Genomic DNA, 12,881 nt, shown 5'->3' with positions numbered 1-12,881 from the left:
TCAAGGTTACGTGGGGTGTTTTTAGCATGCTGGGTAGTGAACTCTGAACACCACCTGTGCTGTGGGATGCGGGTTGCTGGTGTTTCCTAGTTAGCTGAATGATGCAGCAGTGAAACATGTCAGTAGGAGGCCTTGGGGGAATGTTCTGAGCTGACACAACACACAGAGCCTAGACCTGGGGCTGAAGTATGACTCAAGCTGGGAGCTCTGTGTGCCTGTGACCTGGATCTTCTAGAAAGGCTTGCCTGTGTCGTCTTTCATACTGATGCTATTAAACCAGTCCTCAGTCCTCTCTTGCTGCTTTGTCAGGGATTTTACCTGGCTGTTTGCACGACAGTGAGCATGCGCCAACTGCAGAACAGTTCAGGCTGGAAGGAACCACTGAACATCACCTGATCCTCTCATCACCCTCATCTCCTTTCATCCCATTGCAGGGTGAGCTCAGGAGTTGTGTGAGGTTACTCAGGGCATGGACGGCCCAGCTATGAAGCCCCAGACAGAACATGGGGTCCACGTGTGGTCTCAACTGCTAAGCAGAGGGGAGCAGCTTCCTCCCTCACCTGCTGCCCTTGCTCCTGCAGCCCACTGTGCCATCAGCAAGCACGTTCCCTTTGTTTTAAAATGAATTTTCTGCTGAGACTCCATGTTTTGATTCCCATGAATTAGGAAGTGGAACAATTCTGTCATCTGGGATTTGCAAACATTTAGCATCGAATGCTAAAACAAGAATTGTTGGCCCTCATTCAAAAACTTTAATTTTGATTTAATATTTCTCTGGTTCCCTTAGGTATTGTTTGATCTGTGTCTTCAGGAAATAGATACTTCAATGCACAAGCGGCCCTATTAATTGCAAAGGGATTGCTTGTCATGTAAAATCATACTTGACCTGAATAACGATACCCTCTCTGGTTTTTACTGTGTGCGGGTTATGAATTCCCTATCCATTAACACAGAATATTTTTATACAGTAGGTGATTTACTCAACTATGTGTGAGTATCAGTGTCTGTATCTAACGGGGAAGGTTCAGAGGGGGTATTTTTCTGTGCTTTAAACCTACAGAAAATTAAGAGAAACTGTTTCTGAAGTGTGGCGAAGCTTTACTTGTGGAGAAGCACCTTTACGGTTTTGTCTCCATGGTAATGATTAAAAATAGTGCTGATACAGGAGTGGGGCTTATATAGAATTTAAATTATGACATTAAAGAAATTTATAGCCTTAAATCTCAGTAAATCATGCCTTAAAACTATGAAATCGGGAAAAAAATCACATCAGTTACGGCTAAAAATGCCCACATCTGTCATTTGTATTTAATCACCTGATTTACGATCTGAGAGAGGAAGCCTTGATACACTGCAACAACTCAATAGCTCTGTGCTGTACTTCATACTGAAAATATTATTCATCAGCACGCACTCGGAGCAGTGGCTGCTGCACTTTAGACCCTCTCTGTGGTGGTTGCACAGCATACACAACTCCTGGTGTCTTGACCGTAGCATTCCTTTCTTTAGCCAGCAACCTGAGGTATTGCAGTAGAGCACCAAATTTCACATTTTCTGTTATTGGGAGGTGAAACAGTAAATAGTTCTTACTCAATTAGGCTGATGACTGCATTTTTGCTTCCCACAGTCTCCCCCCTTTCCCCCCCCCCCCCGTGTATGTGTAAGATTCAATAACAAATTGGTGGGAACCTGAGCTCTGGAATTCAGTTTTGCCTCTCAAAGCCTCGGGGCATTAGAGAGATAAAAGCAGGCCACAGGTGTGTGCTGGTGGTTTTTGTGCTCCCCGTGGAAGGGCAGCGTGAAGTGCCATCGTATGTGCAGCCTTCTGTTTATGTCATGGTTGGGTTTTGCTGTTAGGTGCTCTCCCCCACTGCTTTTGGCTTGAGGCGTGAGCAAGTGAAGCCCGCTGGCTCCTTTACTTCCCATGCAGGTTTGGCCAGTCTCAGGCCAATGTGTTATCAGGTGTCACTCGAAAAATCTTGGCCTGGCTTCTCATTGCTGAGATCTTGCTTTGCTAGAGGTAACCGTGCTGTCAGCAGCTCAAGAGCATCACTCTCACTTTGGGATGTGAGAATTATAGAATCATCAAGGTTGGAAAAGACCTGTAACATCACCTAGTCCAACCATCAGCCTGTGCCCACCATGCCCACTAATCATGTCCCTCAGTGCCACGTTCACCCTCTTCTCAAACACCAGGCTGTTTTTTGAGGAGGCAGAGCTCAGGGCAGTTCATCAGCTAGTGGTGAAACTAATTTAGAAACTAGATAGTTATTTTCTATCTTGCTTTTGCAAAGTCAGGACCAGCTCTAAGTGTTCACCACCAGACTTGGGTGCTATCCCATTCAAAGCGATATTAGATCTGAAGATAGAAGAGTGTCAAAAACAGCTGAATAAACAGGCCAGGTTGTTATTGTGTACTTAAGTCTCAGCTCTGAAGAGAAGTAAATACAATTGAAGGAGTATGTTGCTTCTCAGGAATGCTGAACTACTGGCCAAGGGGATTCTCATTTGTTGTCCTGACAAGTCACTCCTCAGCATTATTGCAGGGCTGCCCATATGGATAATTATTTGCAATTCGTGACTTCCAGATCTGGTTGACCACTAGTAAGCACAGCTTCTCCTCTGTAGCTGCCATAATGCAGCGCTGCACCAATATTAATCTCTTGCTCAGGTTCCTAGCTGTAGAGGGAAGGTAAAAATTGGGTGTTTAGCAGGTCTCTTACGAACACAGCACTGGCAGCCTTTCCCAAGAGTGTAATTATCCTTCTCGCACGATGCACTGGGTGTGAAAGCCTGACTCTGGGAGCTGGCATGCACTAAGTACCTTGTTAAGCTGCTGTATTGGGACCCAGTTCTGCATTATTGATGTTTTGAGGACTCTTGCCAATTACTTCATGGGTATCTGGAGAAGAATTAAAGGAGCCTGAAGCGGCAAAGGAGATCTAGGTGTTGTTTTAGATTTCTGTTTCTGTCTTGCACATTTGTTTCTTGTATCCAGTGCATATGCATATATGTCTCTTTACTGTAGTATTTGAGATGGGAAGCCTCCATTGTTAAGCTGTGGCCAGAGGCAAGGTGCATCAAGGGCAGCAGATGGTTGTGTGACTTGTTTGCATCAGCCCTGTTCTAAAGTGGGGGGCACCTCACAACCCAGGTTCCCCAGTGAGGTTGCTGGCCTTAGGGTCGAGTAACCACACACTGCAGGACTTGATTGGGTCTCTCACATCACACAGAGTTTGTACAAAGTATAAGTAAGAATGCAAATTGTAGATCTGGTGGCACTTCAGTAGGCTTAAAGGACTGCAGTAGATTTGGTGTTTTGTGCTGATGTGGTGCAGTGAGATGGGATATAAAAGTGTGGAATGAGGTGTTGGGAGTGTGTCCGATGCAGATGCTGCTCTGAAATCTGGTATTTCCCTGTGAGAAAGTGGGAAATTCAGAGCTCAGAAGCCTAGGGATCTGAAGCCAGAAATACCCTGTTTTTTCAAGGTCCTTTTAAGATGCTTGCAAGCATCAAATCAGTATCCAGTATCCGTGCACTCCCTAAGGCTCTGCAGCAGCTCTCTGACACAAACACGCTCCTCGAGCCGTGCACATCTCTCTTGCTGACGACATTGATGATGCAGGTGCACATGAGAGAGAAGCCAATCTCAAAGCCATTTATGGTGCTGGAGTGCTAGAAACTCAGCAAAATAATGCATTTGCCAAGGAGGAGAGAGTGAAAAAGGTGGGTAAGCGTCCATCTGGAAGGCTTTGCTGAGTGGTGAGCGGGGAGGAGGGCAGGAAAAGGTGAGGGTGCCCACTGCTAGCAGCAGAGAGTAATAATGAAAGGGGATGACGTGGCTTTTTAATCTGGTTTGCATATCTGGGAAGAAATAATTTCTCCGTGTGCTCCTCGGCTGGCATTTCCCGGAAAACAGAACTGGAATGGATTCTCTTCCAGAGCTGATCTTTTGTTAACAGCTCCTACCACATGTAGCGTTAGCAGCTGCTTAATCCTAATTTGAGGTGGTTTCTCAGGTGGCAGGTTCCCCTGATCAGGGTCTCTGTGTGTCTAGGACTGGCATACACTCTGCGGCCGTGCAGTAAGGCAGTGCTGTGCTTTCCTGGTCAGCTCTCGTGCTGCATGGGATGGGAAGGGTGCCGGTCAGCGGGGTGGTTCTGCACAGCAGGTATGTGCCTGGCTGTTCTCCACGGTGGCCTTGTGCACAGCTTTTTCTCTGGCAGACCTGGTCAAAGTGCAACGATAAGATTGTGCACGTTCGTTTTTTTCCTACGCACTATCTCTTCTGTGCAGTGGCAAAGTCGTTTATTCCCACCACAGCCTGGGTGCTGGTGGATGTCAAGGACCAGGCTCCACAGACACCGCCGTCATGAGTGGGATATAAAGCACATGAATAGATAGGTATTAGAAACCCAGAGCAGTTGTGTTTGGTGTCAGGGGCATTCTGTAACGCAGCTGGTTGCGTTAGGTCTGTGCACAGCAAGTGCTGCACCTGTGTGGCAGTCCTAATGTCACAGCGCTTTGTGACTTCTGCTTGCTTTGATTCACGCTAAGCTCCTCAGCCTGCTGTAGTTCAGTGCTGTTTGTTTTCCACACGCACTGCATTGCAGTTAGTCCACTGCAGGTCTGGGGAAGCGTATATGGTACACACACAGTCCTGCTTTTCATCCAGTGGCTTATTTTATTCTTTCTGGTTTTTTGGTGGAGCGTGATTTCGCTGACTCCAGCTTGTGCTGCAGAATCTCAAATGCAGACTCACCCCCTCTGCAAGCTGTGGGTTGTGCCCACAGCGATCCCGATGCCCAGACAGGGTACAAGCCAAGCAGTTGCTGCTCTGGAAAAAAAAAGGGCCAAAAATGCCGCAGCAGAGAGAGCATGGGGTCCCACAAGAGGAGGGAGAAGATAGCTGTGCCTCAGTGCAATTGAACCTTCCCCCTGGTGATGAGTCAGAGGCTGTTGAGAGCTGCAGATGTTGTAGTGGGGTGTCTGGCTCCTGCCCTAATTGTGTGACTCCCGCAACCTCTGCCTGGGGGATTTTCTCACTCTTTCTCCACAGGAGCTTAAAGCAGCTCAGGAGGGGTTTGTGAACCCCACCAGCCTGCAGCAGGGCAGAGCTCTCCAGTACGTGAAGGTGGTCAATTACAATGAAGTTTTTTGTCCTGCCCAAGATCAGGAGGAAAAAGCACCATGCAACATAAGCTTAAAAACAAAAGAACAACCACTCTAAACCTCATATTTTAAAACACTTTTTCTTTTGGGGAGACATGACATGAGGTTTGCAACCCAAGACCACGGCTCTGTCTCTACTAATGTTTTTCTGCAAGGGAGGAGCAGCTTGTGCTTCTGCTAGAAACCTATCTGCAGTCATAGTGAAATTCTGCATAGCCAAAGCAACATGAAAAACAAGCCCTAGCTTGGCTCCAGTATGAAAATACGGAACAGCAGTTGCTGTGTGCAGGATGAAAGCTGATGTTTTGCCAACCTGAAGTGTAAATCTGATGCTGGAACCGGGGCCTGAAGAATGGGAGTGTTTGCCAAAAGGAAATGGAAGCAGGGATGGAGGGTTTCGGGGAATGCATCAAAGTGGGCCCTGCCAAAAGCGTCTCCCATGTGGACAGGTCTGGTTACGAGAGTAACTGTATTTGCCCATGCAAAGTGCAGCTAGAGCTGCTCTTGGCCTTTTGCATTTCCTAGCTGGGGAATAGCATCTCAAATACACAGCTACAGGACCTGCTTTGGGATCTGCTAGCGGTGCTCCTGCATCTTTGTGACCAAAAGGCTGCAGGCAGGGATTTGAGAGAAAGGCAGGAGAGCAGTGAAAGGAAAGCCAGGGCTGTGTGCTTTCTGTGCCATCACTGGCATGCTCTTCCTTCCCCTGGTGGGGCTAGAAGAAGCCACAATTTTTGGGTTGCCTTCAGTTTTTGGAGGCACATAAGCTATATTCACATGCGAGCTTGTTTTTGGTGGAGTGCATAAATTTGAGATCTGCTATCCCTTTGGTAGGATATCTTTTCATTCCCCTTTGCTGCTGAAGGGTATCTTTGCAATAGTGTTTAACGCATCAGAGAGCACAAACCCAGAAGGATGGTCAAGCAGGGGACGGTTCTGATCAAAGGAGGTGGGTGTGTATGTAATAGAAACATAATACACTTTGGGAACAAGTTCTTCAGTACACAAACATCACATTTGCAGTGGGGAGCTGTCCTGTGAGACCCTCGGTCCTGCTGTCCCTTTCCCCCAAGCAGGAGCAGGATCTTTGTTTCATCCTTTTAAAATTCTGTTTATCTCAGCATTCTTTTTACTCCTGTGGTGTATTGTCCCGGTGGTATCTGAGCAAAGGACAAGCTCTGTGCCTGTGGCAAGTGCTCATTCAGTTGTTCCAGCCTGTGTATTAGTAACAACTTGACCCACGTCACCGCTTGCTGAACCCACTGAACTCTGGTAGCTTTGAAGCAGTGCTGATTCGGGTGTCCTGGGTTTATTGCCTGGGTTAGCTGAGGTCTGGAGAGAGGTGGTATGGGAGGGGAAAAAAAAAAAAGGTTAATGAATATAGGCTGAAAAGGGGGTTGTGGGGAGATGATGGGAGACACAGCAAGGGGATGTCAGCTTTCAGCTTGCTCCCTGCAGCCCAGTGCTTGTTGATGGTGCTTTTGTTTAGATGTGGTCACTAGCAGGGAGGCCTGAGGGCCAGAAGACTTCAGTCTCACTCTGGTACCTACTTGTCACATAACCTCAAGGAAGCCATCTCAGTGTTCTTGCTCTGCTTTTCCTTCCTGCCTTTAATCATCTAGACCATGAGCTGCTCAGGGCAGAGGCTGCCACTTGATGTATTTATTCAGGGTCTAGATTCATGGGTGCCAATCTCAGTACCATAAATAATGTCACTTTCTTCAAGAATTTTTAGTGTGAATTGGCAGAAACTGAAGAGTTATGTAGACCTTCACTGAGTGAAGATCAGGAAATGTCCAGCTTAGAAAATTTCAGCTATGGTAGGGAGCAGTACGTAAGTGTTTCTGTGCAAAACCTTCAGAGGGTCAGGAGTTTGATTGCTGCAATGTGAGCAGTCCGAGCTCCCTGATTTGTGAGGCTTTATGTAAACAGCCTCAGTCCTTTGCATGGAATGGAACTTCTTGTGGACTTAGTCAAATAAGTTACTTTTCTTCATCTTGATAGATCCACCTGCTGATTTGAGCCTATCCCTGGATAATGAGAAATCACAAGTTAGCAACAGATTGTTCTTACATAGTGTCAGAATGTGGATCTGAGTTCTGGGGAGGCCATCCTTGCTTGTCCTCAAGGTATTGGGTTAATAGCCAAGATGCCAGCAGGTGGTGCTCAAGAATACATGGTATAGCTCCTGGCTTTTGTAGGACCTGCCAGAATGTGCATTGAACACTGCAAGCAACTTTTCCCATTTCTTATTATATAGCATTTTAACAGAGCATTCTGCTGCAGTGGGGAAAACAGTTCCAGTTCTCTATGCCTTTTGTTCCTCTTTACACTTCTGTCCAGCAAGAGACACCTGCATTTCACATAAACACCATCCAAATTGAGCTAGAGCACTGGCTTGGCTCTGCCACCCCTCACTGCGCTGGGGGACCTCCGTGCAGGAGAGTGACCTTTTCCCTTCTGCTGGAACTGCCCTCGTTGCTCAGCAAGAAATAAACAATTGCTGGCACACGTGGCCCTCAGAGCCATGTACGTCCCTGCTGTAGCTCCTGCTTGGCCATAAAATAAGTGATTAGTTGAGTGCTGTTGTATGGAAAAGGACCGAAGAGCAGAGAACTAAAACTTAACTGACTCTTAAGGATCAGGGTTAGTTTTTCTAATATAATGTGTTAGCTGACAGGAAGACTGGATTTCAAGAATACAGAATGTGGCAAAGCACAGATGAAGTTTAGTCATCGAGAAGGCCAACTTCATCTTGTCCTTCTGTGTGCTGGCTGCTTTAGGGTATTCTTTACATGAAAGGTTGTGTTGGGGTCAAGAAAGGCAACTGTGCCATGCCTTACATTTCTGTGCATTAGAGTTCATATTTCTTAGTTCTTAAAGATACCAGCATTATCATGCTTGTCCTGGGAAGTGGTGAATGAGTAGAGGCTATAGATGAGGCCATTATGGGATAGAATAACGTATGAAGATGTCATTTAAAAAAGCTGAAAGTTTCCTGTACCATAAACTCTGCTGAGCTTTCTGTTCACAGCAATGTTCAAATCTTTTGAACACTGATGGCAAAAGCCACTGCCTACAGATTTTTGTCACATGCTTGCTTAATAACACTGGAAAAGTAATTTTTCTCATGTGGGCTTCAACTCCTCCTCCTCTAAAAGAGGATTGAGAGTTAGATCCTTGGGTTTCTGCAAGACTTAATTAATTAGAGTGATTTGAGAATGAAGGATGCCCTGTCAGTGTCACTTATTCCCTGTGCTGCTTCTTCTGGATCCTTATTAAATTCAGTGGTTTTGTTTTAAGAGTCGGCTTAGCAAGGTTTTTGGAATGACGTTAGCTGTGTGGTTCTGGCTGGTCAGTAACTAGAAGGGTCAAATTCCAAGCTGGCATGTGTTATTTTTACTCACATAAATGGTCTCAGGAGCTGCTGCTTTTAGCAAAATCTGTGTGAAGCTGGATTCCCAGCCCAGGATTTTTCTTGTACACATTAATCTTGTGATGAATGCCATGTGAGCAAGTGAAGGCATCTTTCACAACATGTTCAGGGGAACAAGCTCCCTGTGCATGTCCACATGCCCGTTCTCCGCCACAGGTCTTTGCCCGACAGCTTTGTTTTTATGCTCATGAAGGACTGTTTCTCCTCGCTGTAGAATCAGTGCAGGTAGAATAGAGCAGATGGCTCGGTGTTAGCCAAGTGCTTGCTGATACAAAGCAAATTGCTTCTGTATCTGACTGATAGGGTTCAAGCTTTAATTGAGGCTTTCAGCGAAGCACTCAACGGTGAAAAGCATTCTGCTGAGAAAAGGTGGTGTAACCATGGGCAGAGGTTCAGGGCAGCAGAGTTCAACCCTCCTCAGGCCGGCATCCCTATTTATTTATTAATTTCCAGCTGCTTTCACACCATCACTCGAAACTCCTGCAGTGTCCCCTCAAGGCTGCAGCTTGGTGATGCACTCCGATGTGCTGAGACCTGGAAGCAGAGGCTCAAAGTGTGTGGTGCTTCTTGCTGGTGTGCGCACAAAGGTAGTTTTCCCCATGTATTGTCTGTGAGTGGCTGTCTGCTTTTGTAGGTCTCCCCGTCACAGCAGGGAGCACAGCTCCTTCTGTCATTCTCTCTTACGTGCGTCAGCGTCAGCAGAGCTTTAATTTTTCATGGCTGTCTCTAAAAAGGAAAGGAAGCCTTCCTTGCCTTGGATGCTTGGCTTTCTTTTGTGTTGGAGTGGGTCCAACAGAAAGACCCTAAAAAGAGACACTGTGAATAAGCAAAATTCATGAGCTCTCTGTGATTCAGGTTTCCTAAAGGAAATCTGTGATGATACAGAGGTAGTGCTGGCAGCTTAAAACCATCAGCACATCCTCCCTGCCCCGAAGAGCTTGGAAGTACAAAGCTACAGTGCTCTGTTCCGAAGTCTAAAATGCAGTCAGTAGTGTCCACAGCATGTTTTGCTGTTCCTCTGCTTTGTCAGTGGCTCAAAACGCTCTGGAAGTGTGAACTGCTGCCAGCGTGCTTTTGTACTTGCCTGAATTCAATTAAAAAGATAATTGGATTGCTTTATCAGCCTTTACATGTCAGCCCAGTGCCACCCTCTTCTCCCCCCTCCAACAGTGCAGAAAAACCCAGAGCATCTGAAATCTGTTTTTCTGCACTGTTCTCTTTTCTTGTGTTTCAGATAGGGCACAGAGGTGGCTGTGCTTTGTGCCGAGCATTCTTAGAGCTGCAGCTGTGGTGGGGAAGGAGCGAGTGGCCTGCTGGAACAGGCCCAGAAAATACATGTAGCAAAGCCCCAAACCAGAATTAAACAAAGCAGGCCAGCCCTTTGCAAAGTCCACTTTATCACATAGATGATTCAGGCTGGGTAGTGCAGCCGAATCTTCAAGCTGCATGAAATGGGCAGGTTTTGTGACCTGGGGTTCAGGCAGCTGACGCAGCCCTGCAGGCCTCGAGGCCTGTGCCTTGGCAAGCCCTCCTCCGCGTGCTTCGTGCTGTCATCAGGAGCAGTGTTCAGACTCCTGTCATTGCTTCCTTGAACTTCTAGAGTTTCATCAAGTCACCTCTGGGGATTTGGGTGGGTGGACTTTTCTTTGGGCAGCACTATTTATAAGAGCCAGCATTACAGTCGTGTGGCATCATGGCTGGTGGGAGCTGCCTGGAGCTCCTCCGGATGTGCTGGGCAAAGCAGCCAGCAAGGAGTGAGGATGGTGTCACTGGGCAGCCTGAGCATGGAGATGCCAAAATGCAGCTGCAGGGAGGGCTTAAAGACGTGGCCAGTGCGTTCTTGTCACCACTGGAGAGTCACGACACAGCTTCTCAGGAGCCTTGAAGGAAAGGGAGAAAAAACTACCTGTGGATCAGTAGGAAAGTTTCACCATGATGAAGCTCATTTTTATTTGTTCTGAATGCAAATTCATCAATGAGCCACACAGAATAAAGCATCTCTGGAATGATGTTTTGACCTCCTCACCCCGTGACTTACTCCCTTAAAAAAGTCTTACACCTTTGGAACCAGTGCAGTAGCAAGTACCTGTGGTTAGCCTGAAGAGTAATGTGTTTTCAAGAGAAAATGGTGGAAAGAAATGCTGTGGAGTTTAAAAACGTGTTTCAAAATAAAAGGGAACCATGGTTTTTCATTGCTTTTGCAGAGTTAGTTGGTTTATGCATGCAGGGTTCTCGTTTCCATTCAGACGTGTTTAAGTGCAGCCTTTTAGCAAACAGGAAAAGGCAAAACTCAAAATACGAAGCAGTCCACTTGAAGGCTGGATGTAAGTATACATCTAAATCAGCTTTTCCAGATGCTGTTAACGCGACCCTTTCCTTGCAGAAGAAGATATACAAGTACAAGAAGGTGCTCAGCAACCCCAGCCGCTGGGAGGTGGTGCTGAAGGAGATCAGGACGCTGGTGGACATGGCGCTGACGTCTCCACTCCAGGACGATTCTATTCACCAAGCACCACTGGAGATTGTCTCAAAACTGCTCTCAGAGGTATGACCATACTCCTGCAAGACATTGTCACTGTTAGATGAGGGACAAATAGTTAAAAGTTCGTGTGTGGGTTTTATTTTAACTTGGGCTTTCAAAATTGTTCTGCTCATGTTTTGAGTGGAATTTGTACTGGTTGGAGAAAAAGAGAATTTGATCCTTGTTAGGTAGGTAGATTTCCAGAAGCAAAACGTGTTTTCTCTTGAGGCTATGGGGTTTTGTTTTGTTATTCATGGTAAATTTGTTATGGATCTGATTCAGGCCTTATTTCATGCCCGTGATAAAACTCCCCGTGACTTCTATTCCACTGGCTTTGCTTGCTTGACTGATCATCCTTGTACAAGGCCAACAATATGTATTTGCTAATAAATTCATAGTGCAGCCTTCTATTATTACCAGTTATCTCAAAGAGAAGTATCCTCCTTCAGAGACATTTCTCCTCCTTATTTACATCTGTTTCAAACAATTAACTTTTTATGGATAGGAAGTACAATGCCAGGCAGGTTTTTGATGTCCCAGTTCTGATGCACAGAGATTTGTGATAACCATAAAAGCTGCTAGCTGTTGTTCTTGCAGTCAGCTAAGATCTTAATAGCTTAAATCTTTGTAACCTCTGAGTGGATCATGCTGCTCAGAGTGCCAAAACCACTGCATTAGTCAAAACCAATGACTTCCAGTGGGTTTATTGCCTTGTACTGGGTCTGTTTTAGAAGAAGGAGCTTCAGGAAAACTGTAGCAGTTATTTTACTACCAAAAATGGTATGTAACAATTCTTTTACTAATTTTCTTAGAAAAGTACAGCCTGGTGGCAGAAAACAGTTTTAAGAAGTTTATCACTGGCTTTAGTTTTCCATTTAATTGAATCCTGCTCTGGCATCCTGGTGCTTGCTCAGCTTTCATGGCTGGCGTGCCTTGAATCTGATGGTAGAAGCTTGTACTGGATGGTATAAGACCTTCTTTAAGAGAATGATTTTAATAAGATTAATTCTATTCTAAAATAAACAATTGCAGTCTTGAGCCTTTCTTCTGATGCCTGATGGTAGCTGAGTACAGTGTATGCTGTGTACCAGCTCAGTACTGCTTGCTCACTCATTTCTTCTGTTTAACCCTTTCAGAACAACAGCTTAACCACTCAAGACCATGAGAGCATTATTGTGGTGAGTAACTTTTGTCCAGATCTGGGGCCAAGTCTGTACTGATAGATAACATTTCTCTTACTGCTTAAGCCTCTGTCCTAGAGAAGCAGGGGAGATATGAAAGAACTTCTAACCATGTTGGTGAATTTAGGGTGGATCAAACCCACTTGGACTATGTTTTCATGTGGGTTGTTGTTCCTTTTTTCATGTTTCATTGTAGTTTCCTCGTATGAAACAGAACAGCATGTGTTGGGTTAATCTCTCAAAACTGTCTTCTTACTGGGCTACAGAGTGCTATGTTTGGGTCTGTATATGTACTTTAAATAGTCGAAAAAACATCATTTCCAGATGTGCCCTATAAAACCCTTAGGCTTAGTAGTTTCCTGAGGGGCTAGTGCTGCCATATACAGAATGTCTCAATTTCTGATGGTATGTGAGCAAGTGATTGATTGTTTTTTGCAAGTATGGTCATGTGTATGTGCCACTGCAGTTTAACCCCCTGTTCACTTGGTTTATAGTAATACCCTCCTCAACTTTTATCTCTTGTGTAAGTTGCATTTGTTTAGGCATAGAAATAAGTGAATCAAATGGCGA

At 45.6% G+C, this 12,881-nt stretch overlaps 1 protein-coding gene across 1 annotated transcript in view; it reads left to right on the top strand.

Moving 5' to 3' along the window:
- CMIP (c-Maf inducing protein) overlaps positions 1-12,881 on the top strand; it is a 118,507-nt gene that overhangs the window by 76,356 nt on the left and 29,270 nt on the right. The window contains exons 4-5 of the mRNA XM_065733106.1: positions 10,993-11,154; positions 12,267-12,308. Coding sequence (XP_065589178.1) covers positions 10,993-11,154; positions 12,267-12,308 — 204 coding nt within the window. The remainder of the gene's footprint in view (positions 1-10,992; positions 11,155-12,266; positions 12,309-12,881) is intronic.

This window comes from Cyrtonyx montezumae, unplaced genomic scaffold (assembly GCF_038088225.1).
Source record: "Cyrtonyx montezumae isolate F1298 unplaced genomic scaffold, pur_monq_1.0 scaffold_17, whole genome shotgun sequence".
Taxonomy (NCBI): Eukaryota; Metazoa; Chordata; class Aves; order Galliformes; family Odontophoridae; genus Cyrtonyx; species Cyrtonyx montezumae.
The sequence above is the reverse complement of the archived record's forward strand: the minus strand, read 5'-3'. Positions and strand labels throughout refer to the sequence as shown.